The sequence below is a fragment of the Baudoinia panamericana genome, assembly GCF_000338955.1.
Source record: "Baudoinia panamericana UAMH 10762 unplaced genomic scaffold BAUCOscaffold_6, whole genome shotgun sequence".
Lineage (NCBI taxonomy): Eukaryota > Fungi > Ascomycota > Dothideomycetes > Mycosphaerellales > Teratosphaeriaceae > Baudoinia > Baudoinia panamericana.
In genome coordinates this window covers 422441-448711 of record NW_006911262.1, presented here as the reverse complement: position 1 = coordinate 448711, position 26271 = coordinate 422441, and the positions used below count along the sequence as shown (strand labels likewise).

The window sequence follows — 26271 nt, the reverse complement described above, 5'->3', positions numbered from 1 at the left end:
TCCGACCTCACTTCCTGACCCTTCATCCATTGATTCTCCGCCCAACCTGCTGGAAACTGCCACGCTGAAGGACATCATGCCGCAGAACGCCATGCTGTACAAGCACAGTCGCTCCTTCAAGCTTGCAGAACGCACGTCGTAGGCAAGAAACACGATTTCGAACCACAGTGCCACCCAGTCTCCGGCTCGGTTCGCTCAACCAGCCAAACCTCTTGCCATGTCGAACCCTACCGCCACCAATGTCACCATCTGCAGGCGTTGCGGCGAGCATCTCTGCCACTGCCGCTGGTGATGGAATGGCTTTAACCTCCGCCTGACCGTGTTACCACGCACGTACACGGTTACGGCCACTTTCGTCCCAGTCGGTCGTCTGAGCACCGGCCGGCATGGTGAAGCCTTGGGTCTGAGCAATGTTGACAATCTGGGAGACCATTGCGCTGTCGTCACGGTTTTGAACAGCCCAGTCGATGCACTTCGTCACGATGCCTTCGTCCTAAGGCTCCGGCATGTTGAATACGTCCTTTGCCAGATCGATAAGCTTGTGGTCGAGCAAAACAATCTGGTGAGGTGGCACACCGGCGTGTGGGCGAGGCAAGTAGCCAGCCATGCTATAATTTGTGGTGGGGGTGACAAGCGCGGCGTTGCGTGTCAAGTTGAATTTGTTGATGCCGAAAGCGTGCTTTCCGTTGGTGAGAACCTGGTGCCTGAGCGATGCGTTGCGACGGCTGGCTGCTAAACCGTCTTCATCCAGCAGGCCACGTGCGAAGACCTGGGCCTTGGCTATGTCGGCGGTCTTCCAGCCGTTGCCAATGAGGCGAAAGAGGACCCCCGGCCACTGGGTGTGGTGAGGGAAGAAGGTGAGTATCTCCACCGCACTCATCTCGCACTGTGGAAGAGCGACATTTGTGCGTGGCGCACCTTCGAGCTCGACATTCTGCTTGATCCGACGGATGCGGCCACCTATGGTGCGCATGCAGCCAGCTGGAACGGGACCAGCATTGCTCTGGTCATGGTTCTCGTCGCTTGCTGAAGTGGTGTCAGAGATCACTTCGCCAGGATCTGCCGCCGATGCAACGACCGTGCCGCCTGGAGCCAATGGCGGCATCTGTTCAACCGCATCCATGTCAGCAACGTCCCCAGGTTGCCTTAGCAGACCATCGACGACTGAGTCCACTGAATAGTGTTGATTTCCTCCAATGAATTTGCCAGCATGCATGTCGTAGCCGCCTTCATACGAAAGGTTCGGCAGCTGGTCAGCGACGACACGAGGTCCGCGGACAGCAGTCCAGTTGTTGTCATGGATGGGATCGTATGGAAGGGCAGCACCACCGTGGGGAGCTGGTAGACTGTTGTCGCTGACTTGGTTTGGCCTCACCACGGTGCGAGCTCCGTTAACACTGATTGGCTGGTTGAAAGTTGGAAGGGTGTAATCTGGGATTGTACCAGATTGCGCTCCCGGTGCCATGCGCGGGTATGGCGGTTGTGTGAAGTCCTGCAAGTGCATCTGGGACCCGTACGGACTGTGACCAACTTCGCCTTGCCCTTCGAAGATGATCCGACCGCGAAATTGGTTCTGTCCGGCGCGATTGATGTTGCTCATCCCACCATACGGCTGCTGAATGGCGGACACATCGCGCATCACAGGATCGTATCGTGGCAAAGGAAGGCGGAAGCCGTTTTTGTTGTAAGTGCTATTCAAGCCATGCTCGAACTGCAACGAAGGGTCACGGCTCGGCATCTGGACACGGACTGTCTGATGGCCACCAAACTGTGACGGAGCACCTTGGCTGAAGGCAGGCTGGTTGAAGTTGCCGGTGCTGGTGCCTTTGGCAAGTGTTAGCCCACCTCAAAAACGTTCGAAAGGTGCGGCAAGCTTACCATAAGTGACGGTTGCCTGGTAGGAGGGGCGGACTGATTGCTGGCCTCCGTTCTGGCCTGGCGAGCTGGCGCCTTGGACGCGGCTGAAGATGTCTGAACGTTTTCATCAGCGGCTTCCTCTCGGTGCGAAACGGGGCTGGCGTGGAAGACTTACCCTTCACCAACCTCCTAGGAGAGCTCGGCCCTGGCCTGTCTCTCATCATCGACTCGAAGTCTGACCCGGGTTGCGGCGACAGGCGGTCGAAGTAGCTAAATTCTGGCGTGTTGTTTGACCCAGCCGCTGACGGAGCAGTAACCGAAAAGCTGGCTGTGCTGAGCTGGCTCTGGACTGGGGTCGAGGCAGCGCCTTGCTCGTTCGAGATGCCGTTCGACTCCATTGTTGAGACCGAAGTCGTTTTGGAAGGTCAGAGTTGCTGCTGGAACTGGCTGCTTACGCTACAGCAAGTGGACTGGACAGGAAGGATACCAGTCAAGGTGGTCGCAGGAAGTGTTGAGAAGGGGGTGTCGGAAATCCAAGCGAACAAACTGTTGCTCTGGAAGTGTCGGTTGTGTTGAAGACTTCACTTCTACAACGCTTGGCACTGTTAATAAGACTTGCACAGCGAGGCAATTCACGAGCTCGGACAATACTCTGGAAGCATTACGCTGTCGCAGGGCCTCGCCCGTCTGAGTCTCCGGCGACGTTAGCGCAACGCACAGCCAACCACAGCTCCAGCAATGTGCATACCCGGCGCTAGCGCTGCGTCTGGTGGGGCTTCCCGGTTTCTTGTGCCTTCCTAAACGGGAGAGAAGGCATAGCATGGCTTGCGATCGATCAGCGATCAGATATTCTACGACGCTGGCGAGCTACGGCGCTATTACGCTGTATACGGTGCGATACTGTGAGAGCGAACGATCGGGATAACATAATGGTGAGCCCTGTGTTGTCTGTGGACGACCTGAGTTCATTGTGCATGCCTTGGTAAATCAAGTCTGTCCTGTTGGTTTCAGATGCCCGAAAGACGGTAACAAGAGGCCCGCCGCGCCTCGTTGTGCGCGCAATACCCGCTTTGCAAACAATATCGCAACGCTGTGAGCTCTACACCAAGCTCACAGTGGTATTGTACCACAACTCGGCGCGTTTCCGACGCGACAGTCAACGCAACCGTATCCTCTCCAAAACTCCACCGTCAATGTGACCGGCTCCTACTATGTAGCCTGCTTTCGTGAGCCTAAAACAGACGAGCGAGCGCCTCCGTATCTCTGTTGTCCGGCGCGTTTGGCGCAGGCGGCAGCGCAACATGCTGCAGATGGTGCTGGATGATCCAGTCCCAGTGCGAGGTGTCAAGATCATACTGTGGATGCCGGACAGCGTAGGCCAGACATTCCGTCAACAGCAGCCTATCTCCTCCGCGAGGCCAATTGACCCTTGGGACGGAGCTTGCAATGTCAACCAGCGTCATATCGCGCCAGGTTGCGCCGTTGCTTTGGCCGGGATATTCGTCCCTCAACAACCACCGATTCGCTGTGAGGTCGTTTTGCAAGCCCTTCGCCCTTCTGAAGGCGGTCAGATCAAAAGAAGCGTTCTTGTCTTTGCCATCGATGAGATTGGCGCCTTGGCTGACTTGCTTCTGGAGGCGTTCCCCTGCCTTCTTCATCTCTAGCTCATTATATTGCTCGTCGACAGCCTCGAGCTGCAGCGTCGCGAGCTGTCTGCGGCGGAAGCCGTTGCGGAAGGCACGACAGACGACAGCGGGGTTTTGGAACCAGTTGGGAAAGAAGACGCACAGCTCCTTCATGCTGATGTCGACATTTTTAGGCGGACGAACATTGAACGGTGGTCGCCCGTCGAGAACCCTGCCGTAGTCCGTGTTCGCCGCGATGCGCACCGCAACACCGCTCTGATGGCCGATAATCCTGTCTTGCGAGGGCGGAGGAAGAGCGACTCCGGTGAAGACGGGTGGTGCTAGAGCTGCTGTTGCTAGGGTGAGGATGGGCGGTGCTGGCGGTGCCATAGGTGGAGCAGGAGCACCAAGAAGCGCCAGTGCCTGCGCAACACTGAGGACTGCGGACACCGCGCTGTGTCAATACCAGCATTTTGGTGTAATCTCACAAGAGTCGCAGCTCACCTGGAGGCGAATTGATGTTGTTTGGCAGCACCATGGGAGTCCAGACTATTATCACGTCAGCGCTCAGGCACATTGCAAAGAACAGGTCACCATACCTTGTGGAAGTTGGTGCCACTCCGCCGGCGCCGCAGTCGGACGAGGAACATAGCGCGGATCGAACGCTGTGAGCTTGTTAGTCACAACCACCGAGATGTTGACACGCGATTGTCTGTCCTACGATCTGTGACCGATGAGTCGAGTGCGGCGTGAGGTAGAGAGTTTTCGTTGTTCACATCGTCACGACGTGGCGCGTCCATTGCCGGATGGTGCGGTGCGTGGGAGTCGATGAGCTTGTGTTCGACTCGTGTTCTGTGCTAAAGGAGGTGTTGATACGAGCTGGTAGTGCAAAGTCGATGTCGAGGCTCGCTGATTGTGTCTGGCTGGCAGGCAGCCACCGAAAATCTCGGCTAGGAGGGCGACTTCTTGGCATCGCAAACGGCAAGCACGCAGTCTTGCCGTGGATTCGATCAAGCAACAGCTTGTGACGGTATATCACTTGTGGACAGTCTCGCATAACACCTAGAACATGTCGCCACAGCTAAGAGATGTTGCAGCACCAGCCTACATCTTGCCATCGACAGGCCCGGCACCGGAAGGATACTAGCCAACAAGCAGCATCTGTGGTCCTTTACCGCTCTCGAACTTGCGGAGAATCTGAACGAATCGATTGGGCACTCGAAAACATGCCGTGTCAATCGACAGACCGCAGCTCACCAAGCTGGCAAATGTGCAAGCAACTCCATCAGCTGCCTCGAATACCGTGCGACGCGTTCGCAGTACCCTCTCCAACGATCAAATAACGAGACTCAATCGGTTTCTCTAGTCTTCTTCATCGTTCCATGCTCGTCCTCATAGTCTTCAGACGTCACAAAGCTTTTCCGCCATCCCATGCGTAAAGAAGAACGTTCCACGGCTCTCTGCATGCCATGCCTCCAAAAGTTCGACGCGTGTGTGGGCAGCAAGGCAAACGACGGTATGGCATAGCTACGAAGAAATTATGCTCTGGGGAGCGAGCACTCAAAGGAAAGTGTGTTCGTACCGTCATAGACAGCAGCCCGGAATGTGCAGCCAACGCGTGCGCTAGTCCACATTCCGGAGCACTGCCATGCGTAGCCCTCGATCAGGATCTTAGAGCCAACCATCACGATTCCGCACCGCAGAACATGCCAGACTCTGTGACCTAGCCACAGCATGAGGCGAGATCCGTGATGGTCGACAGTGAGGCGAACTCACGACGACCATTACATGCTACCAAGCACAACGCACATTGAGTGCAGCATGTAATGTTACGAAAGCGGCGACAGCAGCGCTAAGAACAACTCCAACAAAGCCACTATGGGTGGTAACTTGTTACCCGGTCGAAATGCGTTGATGCGGTAACGCCGTGAGGTAGGCTCACGATCCGTAATACCATTCTTGCAAAGCGCTTACCATGTGGAGATGTAGGTTGCTTGTCTTGGGATACTCAACGCGCTCCCAATGCGGTGCACGAACAGGACCGAAAAGCTTGACCGGATATGGGCCTCTGGTTCCGCCGGCAGAGATCAGCAGACAACGATCGCGCCGCAATTAGATGGATGGAGCAGAGTAAGCAGCGCAACAAGAGAGCCGATACAGTCGAACAGGCTGGCGGGTTTGCAAGACTTCAGCAGTGAAACAGATCTTCAACGCCTAGCCGCGACGAGGGAACAATGCAGCGGTCACGTATTGCCTTACTGGTTCATGCTACTGCTGGAGCACAGATGATGCGGGAGTCTGGAATGGTAGCTGGACTGGAAGAGGTACATGATCATTGACGCATCAGCGGCCGATCACAGCAAGCAGCATTCGCTGTTTTCATCTCTATACTCATGGTCGGCAAAGTGCCGACGCTGCCTCGTCCGTATGTAGGGGACACGTCGTTAATTCGAAGATCAACCGCTCCGAATGCTTCATGCGCACGAGAGTCAGTCCAGGGTCATCGAGGACCGCTGGTCGTAAAACGCTGCTCTACAGAACCCGAAGGCGAGCCCTCACAATTTCGAGGCGCCCGCCTTCGCCGCGAGTCAAACGAGATTCTTCAACTGCTGTCCAGCAATGAACCGCCGCAAATTGTCGGCGATCAACTGCTCGGCATCCCGTGGCCTACCACCTGCGGCATGCGGACTCAAGATGACATTCTTCTGCTTGTACAACGGCGAGCTTTCGGGTAAGGGCTCCTTCTCAAAAACATCAAGCGCCGCCCCGCCGATGGCGTCGTTGTCGAGTGCACTATTGAGAGCATCTTCGTCGATGCACGTCCCGCGGCCGACGTTCACTATCCAGGCGTGCTTGGGTAGCAACTTGAGCCGGTCCGCGTTGAGGGCGTGGTATGTTGACTCGGAGCCGGGTAGGATCATAACTAGGGCGTCGGTTTTTGGGAGGATTTCGGCGAGTTTGTCGTCGCTGTAGATCTCTATACCATTCCGCACGCCGGCGTGCCGAGCTACTCCGCGGACCTTGGCGCCGATGGCGGTCAGGTAGGGAGCGAGGTACTTGGCGATATTGCCGAAGCCCCAGATGGTGATGTTGGCGTCTTCCAGCGTAGTAAAGGTGCCCGGTACCTTGTCCGGTTGCGGACCACCCAGATGCTGCGGCCACTTGCCCTGGACTTGGTAATCGCGCATTTCGTAGAACCGTCTCGCGGCGTTGAGGAGTAAGCCGAGGGTGTGCTCTGCAACGGTTCGATCGTGCAGGCCTGAACCGGTGGTCACCATGATCTTCTTCGTGTCGAAGCCGGCATTGAGTACATCGTTGGGGCCGGCGGCGAGTGATTGGATCCAGTGGAGCTTGTGCATGTTTTGGGCGGCATGCTTGAAGTTGTCCGGGCTGTTGCACCATGTTACCAAGACCTCGGCATCGAGGAGATTGTCGGGTATTTGTTGCTTCACATCGTAGGGATGCAGTTCGATGCCGAAACCTTCTAACTTCGACACGTCCAGCTTGAGCGACGTCGGGTATAGCAACTTCATGGCTGCAGAGAGGCCGGCTTCAACGGTGGTCGCTAACAGTGTTCGCCGAATGATTTCCAGGCTTGGAGTCGGGCAAGTCACCGTACGCTACTGATGATGAAGGAGTGATGTTGGAATGCTTGGATACAGTCTACGGAAGAATAGAACCCTGGAAGGCTTGAATGTTGAGTTTATCCGTAATGGGTTACATGTCGTTAGGTAAAACTGCCTGCTCAGTTGCCGCAGCCTCGGCCCTTCCCTCCTCCATCAAAGCCCGACTTCGAGTCATGGGCGCCGGGAGAACAACCACCTCCGATGCCACATTTCGAACAGCAGTCCATTCACCAATTTTCCGTAATACCTTGTTATACTCACGATCAGCGTTACTCTCGCTGCAACACCTTCGCTGCATAGAGCATATCGAGGCACATTCGATTGATATGGAGTCCGGTGTAGTTTGAGGGGGGGCTCAAGCGTACCCATCAATACTGGGAGCAAAGATGAGGTAGGCTACCTTACATTTTACTCATGAACATGCTACCCTCCTGCAACCTGTATTGTATTATTGTATACATGCATTCACTCTAAGTACTGTTGGCTCGCCTCACATGCAACTGAGATCTGTGGCGGCCTCTTTGTCTCGGCAGGAGCCGCGGCCATCGTGAGGCGCAAGAGGCTATGAACCCCGCCTCCACGCTCGTCATGCGCAGCGGGCGGATGTGTGTCTCATCTTCCGCAGCTGCAAGGCAACAATGGCTGTGGCTCGCCTCTCAGTAGGCCTCAGCCTTCGACTCACCCTCCAACATAGGTAGTTGGGTATAGCGTCGGCGCTGCACCGCCATCATTTCAGTAAATAATATGGCCTCCACTGCTGGCATCGAAGATGCCTCCCGCGATCCACCCAGTCCTCCATCACCCACCGCCAGCTTCTACGACATGAGTGACGATTCCGAGCGCGAGTACAGCACCATCAGGCACAGCAGGAGCGGCAAAGGCGTCAAGCTGCTATACACGAAAAGCAAAGTCTACGTCCATCCCACCTCCAGTGCAAGGGACAATGTACCCGGTTATATTGCTTTGATGCAGCAGAAGCCAGCTGCCGGCGATGTTACAACTCCGTCAACAAGTCCTGAGCCAAGTGCCAGAAGAGCCCAAAGGAGGAGTCTCCTGCTCGCATGGGTGCCCGAAAGCAGTCTAGGCGAGGCCAGCTCTACATACGCGAAAGTGGAAAGCTCGACCTCACCTTCTCCGCCTCAACACTCCCCCCTCGTCCCCGCGCCTCCTGTTACGACAACCCACAGCTCCAGTCTAGGCACCTACGCCTTCTCTGTACCCGTCAGCGAAGTCTTCAGCATCCTTGTCCGACCTCCCAACTCCGGCTGGTGGCATGGAAGCGTCGTGATCAACACACGCGCCGGCGACAGCTTCCCAGCCCTCTTCTTCCACGACTCAGAATGCCAGAGCACGATCGAGCAGCGCAAGCGGTTGCAGCGGGAGAACTTCAGCATCAGCTCACCCGAAGGCAGCGGTGGCGTGTTCTGGGGTGGAGATGAGTTGATCCGATGGCTGAAGAGTTACGTTCATGTTGAAAGATCGGCGCAGGAGCCTAGCATCTATCTGATCGATCCCAACGATGCGGATAAGCTGTCCTTCGGCAGTGGCGGGAAGCCGACTTCACACAATGTGCGCAATGTGCTGGAGGGCAAGCACAAGGATGAGCCTGCAATGCACAAGCAAGGCGAGGACCCGGTTACGAAAGCCTTAAAGCAAGCTCGGTGGAGCTTCTTGGAGAAGATGGCGCAGGTCACGACCTTCACCCGCCGCACGGCGCAGGCGGTTGCCGAGAACAAGAACCTTCCACCACAAGTCAAGCGATTGATGCAGAGTCCGCAAGTGCAGACGGTGTCTGACGAGTTCGACTCTGCAAGGCTGTATTTGGCACGATGGGCTATGGGCATTGCGGAGCAGTCGGAGAAGGAGCGGAACCAGCGCATCTGGACGGCGAAGGATGTGCTGGAGATGGAGGAGACCGGCGTTGGCGAGTTCGAGATACTGGATCTGGACGCTCAGAACATTAGTCTGGCCGACAAGCGAAAGCCGGTCTCGCTGCAGGAGTGGAAGGGCTACTTCAATGCCAGCACGGGCCGCCTGGAGCGGACGCCGGATGAGGTCAAAGAGCGCATCTTCCATGGTGGACTTGCAACAGATGACGGCGCAAGGAAGGAGGCGTGGCTCTTCTTACTAGGCGTATACGACTGGACGTCGACGAAAGAGGAGCGGCGTGCCAAAATGAACAGTCTACGTGACGAGTACATCCGCCTCAAGGGGGCATGGTGGGAGCGCATGGTCGACGAGCAAGGCACGCTCGAAGAACGTGAGTGGTGGAAGGAGCAGAAGATGCGCATTGGTAAGCGAACTACCTTCCCTCTCACATTAGGATCACTGCTACTGACAGTCCATACTGACCGTGCCGTCTCTGCCGTAGAAAAGGACGTCCACCGCACCGACCGCCACATTCCCCTCTTCGCCGGCGAAGACATCCCTCACCCGGACCCGGACAGCCCCTTTGCCGAAGCCGGCACAAACGTCCACCTAGAACAGATGAAGGACATGCTACTAACCTACAACGAGTACAACCGCGACCTGGGCTATGTGCAAGGGATGTCCGACCTCCTCGCGCCCATCTACGCCATCGAACAAGACGACGCCGTGGCATTCTGGGGTTTCGTCAAATTCATGGAACGCATGGAACGGAACTTCCTTCGAGACCAAAGCGGAATGCGCTTGCAGCTACTAACTCTCGACCAACTCTGCCAGCTCCTCGACCCAAAACTGTACGAGCACCTGCAAAAGCTCGACAGCACAAACTTCTTCTTCTTCTTCCGCATGCTCCTCGTCTGGTTCAAACGCGAGTTCAGCTTCGAAGACATCCTCCGTCTCTACGAAACTCTCTGGACTGACTTCCTCTCCGCCAACTTCCACCTGTTCGTCGCCATGGCTATACTGGAGAAACATCGGAATGTCATTATGGAGCACTTGAAGGGCTTCGACGAGGTGTTGAAGTATGTCAATGAGTTGAGCGGGAGTATCGATCTGCCTTCTACGCTGGTCAGGGCGGAGGCGCTGTTCAAGCGCTTTCAGAGGGTTGTGGAGGCGATCGATCGGAAGTCTAGTTTCCCCGCTGCGCCGGTGGCGAGGCAGAGGGTACCGTTGCCCCTGCCGCCGCCGCCGGCCACGAGTCCGGGGGTTGATGGGAGGCCGCGGCAGGCGTCGGCGGAGAGTGGGAGTGGGGCGAGGAGACGCAGTTCTTCGACTGCTGTTGCGGTTACTACGGGGAGAGAGAGGACGGTGGGCGATCATGTCGGTGCGGGGGTTGGGGCGGAGAAGGAGAGGGTTGTTACGCCGGAGTTGAGGGCGTTGTTGTCTAGGGAGGTACCGAAGTTGGACAAAGTTGAGGTTAGGGCGCATGGCGGTGGGGTGGGGAGTTGAGAGTCGGTCAGCGCGGGTTGTTGTTTGATGATTGTATGATGGGATGATTGTTGGAGCTTCTGGCGGAATGGCGTTGGAGGACGGTGGTTGAGTATTGAGCATGGAATCGGGCGTACGATATACCTTCATTACCGTCCTAATGAGCTACGAGGGCTGCAGTAGATCACGGTTCGTGAGCAGGGGACGCTCATGGAGAAGTGACATGCGTGTTATAGCAGCAGATAAAAGCCAGTCTCGAGTACTGTGGTGGACAGGCTGATGAAGCACCCTAAGCTTTCGAAAAGTCATACCAGGAGCAGTCGACGCTGAATTCGCTTACGTTTCATCACATATCACCCGTCGATTTCTCGAGTGTGTGCTCGTACTTTACACGTATCATACACGCTTTCCATCATGAAGACACTCACTGCAGTCAAGACACTTCGCATCATGCACGCTCAGAACAGCCAAACATAAGCAAACAAGAAGAAAATGCAGACGAAAAAGCCAAGCCATATCCTCCATCCAATCCCCGTCCGGTCCGCCATCCTCAACATCCTGTTCATAGTCCCCTGTAACCGATTCCGCGTGCTCTCAAACCCTTCATTCATCTTCTCCGCAAACGCAGTACTATCCCTGATCTCGTCGCCGATTGCCACAGTCAAATCCTTCAGCATCCGCACCTTCTTCCCCATCTCCCCAACTTGATCCTCATTCTGGCTCTCCAGCTCATCGATCACGGCATCGCTGTACTGACCCTTCTTATTCGGCGTCGCGGGCCGGAAACCAGCGCCGGCATTGCTACTCCCGTAGCCGCTGTCGCCGCTGTGTCGCTCGCTGCCTGGGTACGCGTTTGCGTATGCGGGGCTGAAGCCTGCGCCTGACGGTGGTTGTGCGCTCAACTGGGTGGAATCGTTGTTGCTGTTGTTGTTGTATGAGTTTCCGAAGGCGTAGGGGGAGCTGTTGTTGCTGTGGTGGGTGGAGTAGGGGGTGCTGCGGGTGGGGTTTGCGGCGGCGGAGGAGGGGCGCGAGCGTTGGTGGCTTTGGGCGGCGTCGTAGGAGGAGAACAGGGCGGAGCGGGAGTCGCGTTGGAATCTGGTGGAGTTGTGAGCGGTGTGTATACTTCACAGATGTGGTGGCAGACCTACCTTGACGCCATGACCGCGTGGATGTTGGTCGAGTCGTGGGTGACGTTTCACTGTTGTCCTCGAAGCGGCTGCTTTCCGCACTGGGACGGCTCCACAGCGTGCCTTCTTTGTTTGGCAATGCGAACGCTCCTGCATACAGTGTGACTTGCTGAGTGTCTTGGCGACAACAAGAGCTTCGTGAAACCAGCAGCACTCACTGCACGCGACACTCGCTGCTCCGCTTTCAGCTCCTACGGACAGTAGGTCGAGATGCATCAACAGTCCCTTCCACATCATAGAGCGTAAGATGCAATAACAGGCTAGCCGGTACATCGCACCCACAATGCTCTCCATTCCCCTCATCCCACCTCCCTTTGACTCCACCCCCATCCTGCCCACCGCCTTCCGGCCCCGCCCCGAATCCCCACCACCACATCAAACAACCCTCAGCAACAACCCCCAACACACGCGCCTCCTCCAACAACGTCGCGATGAAGAACGCAAAGCCCATAATGCCCGCTCCCCGCTTGCGCTCCTCAACGCGGATGAAGCAGCCATCGCTGCGCGCAAAGCAGCCATACGCAATTTTGGCAGTTACTGGATCCGACCACCAGGCGTGCCGAAGACGCTACAGGCTACGAATGAGGAAGCGGCGGAGCGGGCGGAGGCGGAGGAAGCGGAGAGGCAGCAGGCCGGGCTGAGGGATATGGAGGCGCAGCAGCAGATTGCGGAGGCGAGGGAGCAGGCGCAAGGTGGTGGTGGAGAGGGTGGCGAAGTCGAGAGGGACTTAGATGAGGAGATTCCGGACGCGGCGGAGAATGAGGTTGGGGAGGTGAGCTTCAATGAGGAGAGCTTGGTGGAAGGGGGTGGCAGTATGGTTGCGGAGCAGCACCAGCAGGGACTACAGGACGCTGACGCTGTGGAGGAGGAGGAGGCGGAGGTGAGGGAGGCGTTGGAGATGGAAGAAGCGGAGCTTACGGGTGTCGCTCAGGAAGAAGCAGAACTAGGGATCGAGCGTGATTTGGACGATTCTGTCCCAGAGGCGGGCAGTTATCAGCATACCGATACCGAAGTCGAGGATAGCGACTCCGACAGCGATCTCCAAGATTCCTTCGCCATCCAGAGCGCTAGACGGTCTGCTCGTGCGACGCGGCGGATGGCCGCTCCACCTGCGCAGTTTGCTGTTGCTGCCGGCCCAGGCACGCCTCTGCAGGCTCAAGTGCAGAGTCTGGGCGCTTTGCAGGAGAGGATGCGCGCTCATGTTGGTGGTGGCCAGTCACTGCCGCGCAGTCCAGGAAGTCTGAACTTGTCGAGCTCGTTGCTGGAAAGCTCGTTCGTGGGGAGCAGTCCCGTGCTGCAGCGAGGCGGACGGGGAGGAAGGGCCAGGCCTGGAAGAAGGAGGGGAGCGAGGAGCAGCTGAGGCGCGCGTATCTATCGTTTGCAGGACCGTTACTCGACATGGGCAGTCAGTGTTGTGACTCTGAGCAGGTGGAATTTAGGCGGCACCATCTGGGAAAGACGTATGTCCAATCTGCTATGACGCCGCGTCATTCCAGCTTCACCAAGCATGCCTCTACTGAGCATCTGCAACCTGCAATCTGCATGTGAGGCATATCGTCGGGTGTACGCAAGATTTATTCGGCGCCGCTTTCAGAACAGCTATCAGCAGCGCTATCATTGCGCCTACTGCGTTACGAGGCTTACACGATGGGCGTGATGGAAGAGGAAGGCCTACCGGCAGCCCACTGCCGACTGCGCCAACTCCGTCTACTGCCTCCATGCTAGTGGGCGAAGCGTCTAGGTCATCCTCGAGCGACAGCGTCACAATATCGGCAGACTCGCCGAATGACCTATTCACACCCATCTCCACCGTCAACACCACCAACAACCGTCGCCTGTGACAGCATCAGCGATACCCCAACTCCGAAGTTCAAACCTGTACCCACCATCTCTGAACTCGAAGCACCGACCTTCTCCCTCGATTCCTCCCATATCCTCACCGCCCTGATCCTCTACCATCCCCGCCCTTTCTGCGACTTGGATGGTGACCCTTCGTTACCGCCACCAGCCTGGCTTACGGGAGGACGCCCCTATGGCCTTCATTTGTCCTCACCACTCTTCCGAGCAGACCGTTACGAAAGCATCACAACCGCTTCGGCAAAGCTTGGCAGCATCTAAATGAGCGGTCGCCCTGGCGCTATCGTTTTCGAGGCGATGAGCTGCCAGGGCAAGACAGGACGATGCACTGATGAAGCAGGGTTTAAGCTCGTGCTGGAGGCGAAAAGAAGAGGAGGCTTGATTAGGACGCTGGGATCGATCGGGGTGGCGAAGAATCGAAGTGTTGTTTGGCAGAGGCTGAGGAAGCGCAGTGAGGGTAGATGAGGAGCAGTGGTAGTATTACTCGCGGTCTCAACGAGAAAGCCGCATGGCTTTAGCAAAGTCATGGCACATCTTGACATTAAACATCAATCGTGACAGCTAGCAGCCAAGGTTACATCACATGACAACACACTTGACCTTCTTCGCCTTCTTTGCCTTCCCCTTCACTTCCTTCTCCGACACCTTCTCCACCCTAGCCTCCTTCTCCTCCACCTTCGTCTCCCTGTACGCATCTGGAATCAGCGCAAACACAAACCTCACCTTCGCCTCCGGCTTCTCCCACATTAGCGCCCGCGCCGCCCTCCAGCCCTCCTCATCCTGCACAGTGATCTCAGCCTCCCTATCCTCACCTCCCGTACATACCGCGAACCCGCCTCCTAGTTTCTGACCACACCCCGGCTGGACTTTGATTTCGAAGCGCTTGTCCACGCGCTGTAAGCAGTGTAGGACTAGTTGACGATAGCTGGTAGTTGGGATGAGTGTGATGGCTTCGGTGATGATTTCGATGGTTTTGCCGGAGAGGACTTTGTTGCGTTTGTTGATGTTGCCTGGTGCGCAGTGGGAAAGTGTCAGGACGAAGGATCTACCTGAGGAAGAGGTGGCAAAGGGTTGCGGTGGGATGATGGCGTCGTATTTGGGGAGACCGTCATCGGTGATGAGGTGCAATGAGTAGTTTTGTGGGAGGGTGGAGGGCGAGGAGGGCTCCGCCATGAGCGTGTCTAGGGAGTTGGGTTCGGGGTCTGTCGCTGCCATGGGGAATGTAAGGGTACGAGAGACCTTGGTTGAGAGGTTGGCTACCAGTAGTCGCTTGACACGATGGAACTACTACAGCAAGACCGAATGCATTCCTATGGCAGTACATTCGGTGATTGTTGAGGGGAGCTCGCGAGGCCGCCCGCCTGCCCAAGGCTCAAGCTGTTCGTAAGAGCCTCCTCATTGACCGGTGAAGTCAAGGCCATGCGGGATGCAGCAGCTGCTGTACTGCGCCACAGTCGGCGGAGAGCTGCCCCAACTTTCCTGACTGAGTCCGTGGAGTCACGATAAGCGATACTCACATCATCGCAGAGATGTAGGAGATGACAGGGCAATACTGTAGTCTGCCTTCGGCATCAATATTGTGGGCGTAATGTATGTGGAGTAGAAAGCCCGAACGATCTTGGCCGTGGCTTCAAGCATGATCACGCTAGTGATGTTGGATCGACGCGTAGACGTTGACGGGAGGCAAGCACGTTGAGCTTTATTCTCACCTTACTGATCCTCATCCTGTTCTGCCGGGATCAAAGAAAGCAAATCACGGCATTTCCATCGGCATTGGATCCCTCGAACCAGACTGACTTAGACTCTTTATGGCGCAATCACAATCACATTGCGCTATGTCTCGGGAAGGGACGAGATGGCGTTGAGCGCGCTATAGCCCTCTCTAAGATGCAGGGAGGCGGGAGCGGCGTAGCTCGACGTGCTGTACGATCCGGGTTGACACGCCTCATGCATTCCAAGGATATCACTTTCCTGAACAACGCTGAGTTGTCACGACGCCCGTTCCATTGATGGATGACAGCACAGAAGCAGTAATGCTGTAACGTACCCTGAGAGTAGCAGAGAATGGCTTAGGTCCAAACGCTTAGGTATGGCTGCTTTGGTCGACGACGCATTACGACAGTAACAGCTTGCGGCAATCACAACAGCATCGTGATCTCTCTGTGCGTCCTGACTCGCTTCCCATATCTTTCAAATGCCACTTGAAACATGGCGCCCGGAGAAGCCCGGGTGGTGGCTGAGAGCCTGGAGTTTGCCGCAAGACATAAGTGAAGTCAAGAGGGTTGCTGGTCAACAGATCACTGCAGGGCTTTTGCAGGCTACACGACTCGTTGAGCTCTGGATCTGGTGTCATGGGCGGGCTGGCCCATTCTTGTATCCGCACACGCGATCGGGCGGGCGGGATTGCGTGCCGCGCTGTTGGATTTGATCTGGTAAAAGTCTGGCTTGGCACGCAATAAGCAACAAGCGCCCGGGCACGGACGAATCTACCGACGCCTGAGGTTAATACAATGCTTACGAATGGCATTGCGGTAGTGACAGACCACGGACAGCGACTTAGGCTCTGACAAACTTTGCAGTGCTCTCGCCGAATGACACGATGAAGACTGAGTTCGACCACTGGGCCAGCGATGACGGTGCAGGAACCGCCATCGGCTTGTGCGCAGGAACAGGCATAGCGTTTCCGATGCCAAAGATGTCACTGCTGTCTTCCTGTGGACACAATCGTTCCCTCTTGCGTAAAGCATGACGAAGCACAGACTCTAACTCTGAAGGAACGATGCTGCGACTGCCTGGTTAGGTGAAGTATGCAACGCAATAGGAAAACGACAATGCAGATTGCCACCCGCGTGCTTGAGCCTCACCTAAAACCTGGCAGATCATTCGGGCCTCCCTCCAGGTTCACTACATCAGCCTTACAAATATGGTGTCCGCAGCACGGCCGGGATCTAATGCCATTGTCACGGGTCTTGTTTACAAGTTGCTTATTTGCCTTTCAATGGTTACGCCGTTCCTTTTGACATTGTTTTGGATGATGTAGTGGCTGTGGTCTGCAGGCGGGCTCTGTCAAGCACATATGCCATCTGAAGCCCCAGAAAATTTGGTGGATACGAGTAAGGCGTTTCCACAATCCCTAGCTCTCTGGTGATCGGCTTCTGCTAGCAGTCATTCTTTCTCTCATAAGCCAGAAGTCAAAATCGTACTCTACTGCGTATACCCTAACCAACTTAACCCTCTCCTAACTTCACACAACTCTGCTTCTCCTTCTTGTGTACCAGCGAGCTCAGATGAGCCAATCCTCGAGTTCAGGGTCTGACCTTGAACATGAACCCCGGTCAAGTGACACACCGAGCACCAACGTCGATGATGGCCAGACCAACGGTACCGCCCACGAAGGACGGAGGCCTTCGTCGTCAATCTTCGGTAGAGTATCCTTCGGAGACAACATCGTTGTGCCAGCGCACCTCCTGGCCACCGTCAGCGGCAACCAGGAATGGGAACCCAACGACCGGCGGATATCGAGTGTAGGCCGCCGAGCGTCTGTACGATCAGATTCTAGAGAGAACTTCGATATCGTACAAATAGCGCATGCGCAGAGGGATTGGCTGCAGCGGCAGGTTGAGCGATCGAACAGCATTACCCAGGAACAGCGCATTGAGCGTGCGGAAGCCTTCAACCACGGCCGTCATGATCAACGATCGAACACCGTTGCACATCTGCCTCCCGAGCGCGTGCGGTGGCAGAAGACGAGCTTGCCGACCGTCCCCTCAACGCCATCTCTACCTCCCGCAGCAGTGACTAGGACAGTGTCTGGGCCGCAGCCTTCCACCATTCCCGAGGAGCAGATTGCGCCCAACACTGTGCTGTTTACGAAGTTGAGTACGTACGATCTACGGGCGTCTGGCAGGCCACCTTTACCGCGTCCCGAAAGCACGCTTGATCCCTTAGCAGACCACGACCATGTTGTCGACAACAGCTACCTTGCTCGTGTATCTCCTGAAGATGGCATGGTGCCGTCTGAGTACAATGAGAAGACGGCACGCGAACCGAGTAGTCTAGGAAGAATAGGGACTTCAAGGACAGGAACACTGCAGCGGTCCGGCACCATGCGAAGCGAGACATCCAGGAAACAGTCAGTGGTGCAGATGGCGGCTGGAGCGGTAGTTAACGCTGTGGATACTGCCAAGGAACTCGTCACGAACGCTTTCCGACGCAGCAGCTTGAATGACGTGTATGAGAAGGCCAAGAGCAGAGGCGAGCACCTGAAGAGGAAGAAGTGGGTAATGTTACTGTTCGAGTACTCGGTATACGCCTTGAGCCTTGCATTCATCTACTTCGTGCTGGTTGGAGTTCCATTGTGGAAAGGTACGGTATGGTGGTTGTATTGGGTAGTCAGCAACAAGTTTGTGGTGGCAGGGACGTGGTCGGTAACCATTGGGCTTGCAATCATGTGAGTGGTGTATGGTTCGTCCTAACAGGCAGTCAAACTGATAAGTGACAGATATGCTTTCCCGCCACTCCTTATGCTTTTTGAGAAGGAGCCTCCAATGCCTGAGGATCTCAACAACATTGATGCGACGAAGACGCCGAACGTTCACAATGTCGCCTTGCTGATCCCCTGCTACAAGTCCGCCAAGATTATCGGGTAAGTAGTACATTGAACTGCGCTGACGTTCGCGCTGTTATTGACTGACGTACCGGCAGGCCTACGCTCGAAGCTGCGTTGAAGATCTTCCCGCGAGATCATATCTTCATCGTCGCTAACGGCAACAGCCCGACGCCGTTGGACAATACCGAGGAAGTCTGCAAACAGTATGGCGTCAACCATGTCTGGTCGCCTATTGGGTCGAAACTCGTTGCGCAATTCGTCGGCTGCTATGCTGCGAAGCATTTCGAGAACGTGCTGATTATCGACGATGACTGTTCACTGCCTCCGAACTTCCCGATCGTCAGCGATCGGTTGAAGGGCAAGGTCGGCTGCATCGGCTATACTATCAAATCTGTCGGACCCGATTCCACGAAAGGCACGCTCTGCCACCAGGCGCAAGACCTCGAATATAAGCTCAGTGGACTGCAGCGCCAGTTCGCCGGCTTCGTTGGCTCTGCGACATTCGCGCATGGGGCCATCTCTCTGTGGAACACGCAATTCTTGATCAAGACTTTCTACACCCACCCCGGCTTCAGCGTCAGCGAGGACTGGTTCTTCGGCCATGTCGCGCGTAAACTGGGCTGCCGCATCAAGATGTGCAGTGCCATCTTCGTCGAGACTGAGACTCCTCCTGCCATCTTCTTCTCCGGCGGTGGCTCTCGCGGTGGCTTCGGCGAGATGACCATCTTCAAGCAGCGCTTCTACCGATGGAACTTCTTCTTCGTCAACGGCCTGTATTACAACATGGGCTACATTCTCGGGTCGTGGAAACTCGGCTTCTGGGAGCTCGGAGCGAAGCTATTCGTCTTTCAAGAGGTGTACGAGACACTGCTTTACCTGATCGCGCCTTTTATGCTGCCCATCTCATTCATCGTCCGGCCGGCTGTTGCTGGATACCTCACGGCCGCGACCTTTGTGCTGTACTTCGTCACTGTTACGGTATGTGCCACTGCCTGCGCATGCATCCACACTAACTAACGTCTCCGCAGATCTTCAACGAAGTCCATCTCCGGCTACGAAACGAGCGTGTGGGTTTCGTGGCATTGTACATCTACTACATGCCGTACAAGTTTATCCTTACGGTTGTCAACATCGGATCGTGTTACTACTCGCTATACAAATACGCGAAGTACTTCGCGAAGCGGTAAGCAGCCTACCACATTGTTTGATTGTCCGCGTCAACTGACACTTGCCAGGCATCCCAAAGTGATCGAAGATGAGAGGGCTGTAGAAGTCGTTCTCCGTCTTGATGAGCGCCGCCCTGCAAACACAGCAGAAGCGATGAGTGGACGCAGGATGACGGTCGGAGCGGTAGGTCTAAGGCTTGGATCCGTCAGTGGTGGCCGTATGAGCATATCGCCGCTGGACGTTCAACCTAACCAGCGTCTGGCCAGCATCACGGAGAACACCACTCCGTCAACGCCCAGACGATCTGGCGACTTGCCATGGCAGTCATCCGATGCATTGCCATATGACATGACGGCTGCTCCGAAGCTTGCGCCCGTTGTTTCAAATCCGATTCCGCCAAAATCGGACGTCGTCGATTTCGCTGAGCAGCAAGCCGCGGCTCGAACGTTGCTATCGCCAGCTTCGAACGACATGCTGCTGCGGACTGTGGGCGAGCAGCCTTCTCTCGACTTCGCGCTTAGTACCGAACACGAATTGTCGCATCAGGCTTCGTGGAGAACCGATCAGAGCGATGATAGAGTAGTCAGCTCCGCAAGGAGTATGGTTTGAGGCGGTGGGTCTCTTGCGTATAATAATACATAATACGTTAGTACAGGGTACATGGCATGTTCTCACTCTCAACACATAGCAGAATTCCAGAACTCCAACCAATTGCTTTTCCCTCCAGTGTCATCTTCGATACTATGTACAAGATTATGACAATCATCATGTCTCCTTCGCTGTGCCTCAAACCCCATATCTCGGCCTATTGCGTACCGCATATATGGTCGTGCGGCGCGGAGGCTCACGGCCCGAGAGCCTCCCAAGCCGACCAATGATGGATAGCCATTCCACCGAAAGATGGGAACACGGTGAGGTTAGCCTCAATCTCGGCTATGTCGCTGAGTACGACCGTTCTGGACTGCTTGCCGGGCGTGTCACCGTATGAGACGCCCGCGCCAACACCTTGCTCGGTTTCGACACCGCCGAGAACGCGAGGCATCCTCTCGCCTTGCTGGCTGTGCTCGGAGGCATAGGCCGCTTGCGCCTGGACGAAAGACACGACCGATTCTGGATGCGTGTTGTAGCTCATGATCACGTACTCGTCCACTACCGGCATGATGAGGTCCATGATGCCAGTGCGGTTCCCGTCCGTCGTGGGTACTGTAAGTGGCTCACCGTCGTAGTTATCCAACCAGAAGGGCAGCGCTGCGCCGAATTGCAGGCCATTACCGCGCAAGAGGGTGCTAGACTGGTTGAATATGTCCAGCCATTGCAACAAAAGCGTGTCGCGGGAGTTGGTTTGGTTTGGCGTAAGATCCGATTCCACAATGCCATTGTAAAAGTACGTTTCGTGAGCTGCCGTGTCCTGGGGCTCAATATCGGCCTGAAACCCGAAAAAGCGAGCGTCTGCGTCGACCTGCTGGTTGAACTGGACCAGGTCGTGAAGGCCACTGAGATAGTTCCCTTGGGCAGTAGCATCGTCGATGTACGCTGCGTCGCCGTCGAGCGCCCACATACGAACACCGGCAGCGTTCAGTCTGCTGTTGAATCCTGCAATGTCGCTGCCTTTGTCATCCCACCAGGTCGGTGCCACGTAAAGGTAGAGGTCGGTGATGCTGATATTGCCAGCAGTTGCCACGAGACTGTCGATTTGTGACGTGTTGGTGAGCAGTTGTGCGGTGTTCCACACCCACATGCCACGCTGGATTTGCATCGCCGGTCTTGCAATGTTCTTGCTCGCTTTCGACAAAGAAGTATTGGAGAGTACGGGATGAGAAGGGATCAGAGGAGTTGGTTGGGATGGTTCTGATAGCATGATATACAGGTTGTAATGCGTAAAGAAGACGGCTCCTGCGCCAACGGCAGCAGCAGCAGGATGAGGTCGAGAACATGCACGTTTCTGCTCATCTTGGTATGAAGCGCTGCATGTCTCTGCTGCTCCCGGCATGAGCCGCTGCATGTTTTTGCTCCTTCTGGTAGGAAGCGCTGCATGTTTCAGCTCTGCCACGGTGACGATAGCCTGTTGGACGACAGCGAAAGCACTTACATGGTGTTTCTAAAGTCCGTCCATCGCTGCGCTTCGGCGGTCGTCGAGGTCGTCTATAGTGAGTAGCATGCGCTGCGGTCGCATGCATTTCTATTTTGTCGTTACCTTCCTAATTCACGCATTTCGAAGCCATTTCTTGCCCAGCCCAAACCCGCCATTTGGTTCAGGAGCGTGCATAAGGCCGCTACCACGTTGGGAATGGTAGTGGCAATTTCTGGCGACTCGGCACAGCTTATATGCACGCAAAAAGGTTCTTACGGTGAGTGGATGTAGTCGCATTTATACACCTGAGACAGCGTCTGTCGCTGCAGCCTCTCTTACCCGGATTTATGAGCTTTCTATCTCTGGTTATAGAAGTGTTGAGGATCAGCCAAAACTTGCTATCGTGGCCAAACTCGCAACGCGCATGCTTCGATAAGAGATGGACGCGTTGATCCAGCCATAATAAAATGCGACCTTGGAGTGGTCACCTAGAGCCGTAAAACCTTACGTTTGTCGATAAAACCGATGTACAAACATGATGAGTAACAGATCGTACCTGGTTCGTGAAGCCGAGGGTAAGCGGCAGCCGCTGTTCACTTAGAGGGAGAACGCCTATGCACAATGACCCATTAGACTGAGTGACGCGTTGACGTCACGCGAGACAAGCGTGTCCCTGACTTCGGACTTGCAGATGCATCCTGCCTGTCCTGTTCCACGTCGAACGAAGGAACACAGGTCCATGTAGCGTGCCTAGGGTAGGGCAGGGTAAGCTCACAACTCTCCCTTGTCCTCACGTTAGTCGCAAAGGTCGCGTCTGTCTTGGGAATTGCACTTGAACTTGGAGGCGTTGGTTTCCAGTGTCTCACGTTAAGCATCGCGCAATGTCTCCCGAAACGGAGGATGTGGCAATGAGCACGCCTCCGACTTCGCCCGAAACGCACGATGGCGACTACAGCGAAACGATGCGAAGGGAGGAGGCGCGCATGGCCGAGGCGCGCCGCAAGGAAGATGAGAAGCGGGAGCGCAAGTTGGCCGCTCAGCGCGAGCAAGACCTCAAAGGTGGACCGGGCGCAGTAGACACAAAGTACAAGGCATTGGAGTACCTGCTCAGCCAAAGCAAGTTGTACTCGGCGATCATGCTGGAGCAAATGACGAAGCAGGAAGAAGCCGAGACAGCGAAGGACGAAAAGAGTAAAAAGCGTGCAGAGAAGCGTGAGGCTAAAGCAGAGGAGGTGGCTCAAGCGAGCCAAAAGCGCGCAACACGCAATGCTGTCATTGTAGAGGAGACGGCAGAGCAGGCTGGAGGGGGAGCCTCGCCTCAGAAAAAGCTCCCACAGCGAGGTCGGCCTTCCAAAAGCGGCAAGAACGGCAAGATCTCCGATTACGTGAAGAAGGAAGACGTGAAAGGCAAAGCGGGTCAGACAACCATTTCCCAAGCACTGGCGGAGGAGACGAAAGACTCCAGCGTCAAGCCCGGAGACATCGGCATGCAGGACCTTCGATCCGCGAAGCAACCTGACTCGGTCACGGGAGGCTTGATGCGGACGTATCAACTGGAAGGCCTAGAGTGGCTAACCTCGCTGTACGAGAATGGCTTGAACGGCATCTTGGCGGACGAGATGGGTCTCGGCAAAACAATCCAGACAATCTCTTTCATAGCATTCCTGCGGGAGAAAGGCATCAATGGCCCCTTTCTGATTGCAGCACCGCTTAGTACCACCAGCAATTGGGTCGCAGAGTTCAAGAAGTGGACGCCAAGCATCCCCGTGGTGCTGTACCACGGAAGCAAGCCGGAGCGTGAGGAGATCAGACGGAAACGCCTTCGTAACCCGGGCAGCGAAGACTTTCCTGTCATCTGCACAAGCTACGAGATCTGCATGAACGATCGCAAGTTTCTAGCACACTACGGCTGGAAGTTCATCATTATCGACGAAGGCCATCGTATCAAGAACCTTAACTGCCGACTTATCCAGGAGCTGCAGTCGTATCAATCTGCCAACAGACTCCTCATCACAGGTACTCCGCTCCAGAACAATCTCGCAGAGCTGTGGTCGCTACTGCACTTCCTCATGCCCAACATATTTGACAAGCTGGAGTCTTTTGAGTCGTGGTTCGACTTCAGCGCGCTGAAGGAGAAGAACGGGTATGAGCAGATCTTGTCCGAGGACCGGAAGAAGAACCTCGTAGCTAGCTTGCACGCGATCCTGAAGCCATTCCTGTTGCGGAGAGTAAAGGCTGATGTCGAGACATCGTTGCCGAAGAAGCGCGAGTACGTCCTATATGCCCCCTTGACGCAGACGCAGCGGGAGTTGTATCAAGCTATATTGGAAGGCAACAGTAGAAGCTTTCTGGAGGAGAAGGTGGTGGAGAGTATCAGTGGTCGATCGACACCAGCGAGCACAAGGAGCCGGAGTCTGAAGCGAAAGGCGCTTGATGCAGGTGACACGCCGAACAAAAGCGCCAAGTCGAGCCGTGCTTCTACCCCTGCCACAAATGGTAGTCTTGGCGCACGGTCAAGGAAGGCAAAGAAGCGCCGAACATATGAAGAGGTGTCCGATACGCAGTACTTTAAAGAACTTGAGGAGGGTGCAATCTCGCCCGCGCCTGACGATGATGACGACGAAGGCGAAGACGAAAAAGAGACCGAGCGCGCAAAGACACTCGCCCTCGCTAAGCGCGAAATCAGTCAAAAGAAGCTGCAGAACCCTGTCATGCAACTCCGCCAGTGCTGTAACTCGCCTCACAACTTTTATTACCCGTTTGATCTAGACGACTTAACCCCAGTAAACGAAACACTCGTTACCGAATCCGGCAAGATGCTTCTCCTGGACCGCTTGCTTCCCGAGCTCCTACGCAAAGGGCACAAAGTCCTTATCTTTTCGCAATTCAAAACACAGCTCGACTTGCTGGAGACGTACTGTCGCGAGCTGCGAGGGTGGCCCGTATGTCGCATCGACGGCTCGATCCCGCAGACAGAGCGGCAAGAACAGATTCTCGCCTTCAACGAGGCCGACAGTGAAGCCAACGTCTTCTTACTCTCCACGAGAGCAGGCGGTCAGGGCATCAATCTCGCCGCTGCAGACACCGTACTCCTCTTCGACAGCGACTGGAACCCACAACAGGATCTCCAAGCGCAAGACCGCGCGCACAGGATCGGGCAGACGCGGCCGGTGATCGTGTACCGCCTCGCCACGAAAGGAACGGTCGAGCAGATGTTGCTCGAAAAGGCGGATAGTAAGCGGAGGTTGGAAAAGCTGGTAGTTCAGAAGGGGAGGTTTAGGAAGGGGCAGGAAGTTGCGGGCGCGGATATTGCTGAGCTGCAGAAGTTGCTAGGGAGAGATGATGGGGAGAGAATTGATGTCAAGGAGGGGAAGGGGTTGTTAAGTGATGCTGATCTGGAGATTTTGACAGATCGGAGTCCGGAGGCTTTTGAGCGTGCGGAGAGAGGGGTGGATGTTGTGGGGGCTGTGTTTAAGGCAGTCGAGACCAGGAAGGATGAAGGGTTGTTGGAGAGTTTGCAGAAGTGAAGTTGTTGCTAATCGCCAACCCATGGTGGAGCTATAGCTGGGTTTAATGCCAGTGGCGAGCACTACTTCATGTCGTTCTGGTCGACTTGCTAAGTGCTTTGCCGTCTACAGCCAGGTTCGCAGTGTGGCGTACAAGTGTAAGGCATAGCCAGCGTATGTACGCTGTGTCGAATCCTCCGATGCAGCCACTGTGATGTGACGGTAGCCTCTCCAAGTCGAGGTTCTCACTAGATGCCCGGCGCGACGGCTTTGACCATCTCCGTAACGGTCTGTTTCCCGGTTATTTCCCACACTTCGGTGATCCTGACATGGTTCAGCCGCATTGACGAGCCAATGTACCCGCAGATGCAGTGCAATGTGGACGAAGCACTTCGCAACAGCACTTCACGCTTACAGATGGGACATATCGCAAGTACGCGCTTCTCGTACCGAGGGACGGCTACTGCTCTGATGGCAGCTACCTCCTCTTCTGCATGCTTAGCAGCCATGCGGTACTTATCAATCAGCGCCATGCACAGCGGACCATCCGCCTCGATGTGCTTCCGGCCTTGTGGCGATTCCAGAAGAGCGCCTGCGTGCTTGTCGCGCAGCTCGGCGAACTTGTTGGTGATGCGACAGGGGTAGGTCCCCGAAGGGCCGAAGATATGCTCTATGTAGTTTGCTAGCTCGGCGACGGAGATGTTGTCCAGAGCGCCACAAACCGGGTCGTATGCCTCATCACGCAGATCGTCTAGGAGATATTTGTCGGCAACCGTGTAGAGAGCAAGGTGGAACATAGGCGATACCTGGGCAGTCTCACTGCTGGCTACGTCGTACTTCGACGTGTAAAGCCAGCGCAGCATCGCGTCGACTGCGTCTTCGTCATCATCATGCAGCTCGATGGCGCTCGTTCCGGTTTGAGCTTCCGCGAATGCCTTGCCCCGGCCGCAGAGCTCATCAAAGTAGGTGGATTTGAGGCACAGGATCTTATGCGTGAGATGAATGTTAGCGCAATGTATGGCAGTTTTGACTGTCGGCTGCGGGCACGTACGAGTTTGTGACACTTTCTTTCTCGCGAGCCAAACTTGATCGTGATGTCCGAATACGCCGGGTTGTTGAAAAGACTACTGAAATCAGCATGGCTGCGTTATCGTGAAGGAAAGGCGTCTCTATGCCTCCTCTCGTCAAGCGTCTTCGCCATGTTAGAATGATGTTGGCTTCCTATGTGATGTACTTGTTCTTGGTAAGCTGTTATGGACGTAAGAATCTGCAGTCCATGCGAGGCTATGCAGTTCAGTGAGCGTGTTGCTGTGCCTTCCACATGCTGTAAACTCAGGTGCCACTACCTTTACAGGTCGACATCGACTGCGGCTTACATCATTTCACTTCTGCTCTCTACACGGAGGAGGTCA

The 26271-nt window shown here is 55.5% G+C and overlaps 11 protein-coding genes across 11 annotated transcripts; 4 read left to right on the top strand and 7 right to left on the bottom strand.

The window, feature by feature from the left end:
• Positions 1 to 493: 493 nt before the first annotated feature.
• BAUCODRAFT_24149 (uncharacterized protein) lies at positions 494 to 2255 on the bottom strand (the record flags this gene model as incomplete). The annotated part of the gene is made up of 3 exons (XM_007677797.1): positions 494 to 1824; positions 1879 to 1971; positions 2033 to 2255. 3 exons carry the CDS (start codon positions 2253 to 2255, stop codon positions 494 to 496), a joined length of 1647 nt encoding a protein of 548 aa, XP_007675987.1.
• Positions 2256 to 3089: 834 nt separating this feature from the next.
• BAUCODRAFT_24148 (uncharacterized protein) lies at positions 3090 to 4282 on the bottom strand (the record flags this gene model as incomplete). Its single annotated transcript, XM_007677796.1, has 4 exons — positions 3090 to 3936; positions 3987 to 4031; positions 4082 to 4147; positions 4173 to 4282. 4 exons carry the CDS (start codon positions 4280 to 4282, stop codon positions 3090 to 3092), a joined length of 1068 nt encoding a protein of 355 aa, XP_007675986.1.
• A 1288-nt stretch (positions 4283 to 5570) lies between these two features.
• On the bottom strand, positions 5571 to 7107 carry BAUCODRAFT_470845 (uncharacterized protein). The gene has a single exon (XM_007678277.1). The coding sequence runs from the start codon at positions 7013 to 7015 to the stop codon at positions 6071 to 6073; it is 945 nt and encodes a 314-aa protein (XP_007676467.1). The 5' UTR covers positions 7016 to 7107; the 3' UTR covers positions 5571 to 6070.
• A 722-nt stretch (positions 7108 to 7829) lies between these two features.
• On the top strand, positions 7830 to 10790 carry BAUCODRAFT_33679 (uncharacterized protein). The gene is made up of 2 exons (XM_007677869.1): positions 7830 to 9401; positions 9480 to 10790. The coding sequence occupies exons 1-2, from the start codon at positions 7853 to 7855 to the stop codon at positions 10481 to 10483; spliced, it is 2553 nt and encodes an 850-aa protein (XP_007676059.1). The 5' UTR covers positions 7830 to 7852; the 3' UTR covers positions 10484 to 10790.
• On the bottom strand, positions 10773 to 11656 carry BAUCODRAFT_89239 (uncharacterized protein). Its single transcript, XM_007678152.1, has 2 exons — positions 11611 to 11656; positions 10773 to 11557 (listed from the first exon to the last, which is right to left on the bottom strand). Exons 1-2 carry the CDS (start codon positions 11619 to 11621, stop codon positions 10921 to 10923), a joined length of 648 nt encoding a protein of 215 aa, XP_007676342.1. The 5' UTR covers positions 11622 to 11656; the 3' UTR covers positions 10773 to 10920.
• A 276-nt stretch (positions 11657 to 11932) lies between these two features.
• BAUCODRAFT_147976 (uncharacterized protein) lies at positions 11933 to 13009 on the top strand (the record flags this gene model as incomplete). Its single annotated transcript, XM_007678276.1, has 1 exon — positions 11933 to 13009. The coding sequence occupies one exon, from the start codon at positions 11933 to 11935 to the stop codon at positions 13007 to 13009; it is 1077 nt and encodes a 358-aa protein (XP_007676466.1).
• An 806-nt stretch (positions 13010 to 13815) lies between these two features.
• BAUCODRAFT_470891 (uncharacterized protein) lies at positions 13816 to 15203 on the bottom strand. The gene has a single exon (XM_007678275.1). The coding sequence runs from the start codon at positions 14719 to 14721 to the stop codon at positions 14086 to 14088; it is 636 nt and encodes a 211-aa protein (XP_007676465.1). The 5' UTR covers positions 14722 to 15203; the 3' UTR covers positions 13816 to 14085.
• A 2448-nt stretch (positions 15204 to 17651) lies between these two features.
• On the top strand, positions 17652 to 19891 carry BAUCODRAFT_70317 (glycosyltransferase family 2 protein; the record flags this gene model as incomplete). Its single annotated transcript, XM_007678117.1, has 5 exons — positions 17652 to 17956; positions 18008 to 18151; positions 18211 to 19093; positions 19144 to 19298; positions 19351 to 19891. The coding sequence occupies 5 exons, from the start codon at positions 17652 to 17654 to the stop codon at positions 19889 to 19891; spliced, it is 2028 nt and encodes a 675-aa protein (XP_007676307.1).
• Positions 19892 to 19897: 6 nt separating this feature from the next.
• BAUCODRAFT_156531 (uncharacterized protein) lies at positions 19898 to 21858 on the bottom strand. Its single transcript, XM_007678274.1, has 2 exons — positions 21372 to 21858; positions 19898 to 21310 (listed from the first exon to the last, which is right to left on the bottom strand). Exons 1-2 carry the CDS (start codon positions 21457 to 21459, stop codon positions 20127 to 20129), a joined length of 1272 nt encoding a protein of 423 aa, XP_007676464.1. The 5' UTR covers positions 21460 to 21858; the 3' UTR covers positions 19898 to 20126.
• Positions 21859 to 22042: 184 nt separating this feature from the next.
• BAUCODRAFT_33675 (uncharacterized protein) lies at positions 22043 to 25062 on the top strand. The gene has a single exon (XM_007677868.1). The coding sequence runs from the start codon at positions 22235 to 22237 to the stop codon at positions 24878 to 24880; it is 2646 nt and encodes an 881-aa protein (XP_007676058.1). The 5' UTR covers positions 22043 to 22234; the 3' UTR covers positions 24881 to 25062.
• Positions 25031 to 26262, bottom strand: BAUCODRAFT_472268 (uncharacterized protein). The gene is made up of 5 exons (XM_007678273.1): positions 26236 to 26262; positions 26035 to 26173; positions 25911 to 25983; positions 25275 to 25845; positions 25031 to 25183 (listed from the first exon to the last, which is right to left on the bottom strand). Coding segments are annotated over exons 2-5 (672 nt in total). The 5' UTR covers positions 26061 to 26173; positions 26236 to 26262; the 3' UTR covers positions 25031 to 25181.
• Between the last annotated feature and the right edge of the window lie 9 nt (positions 26263 to 26271).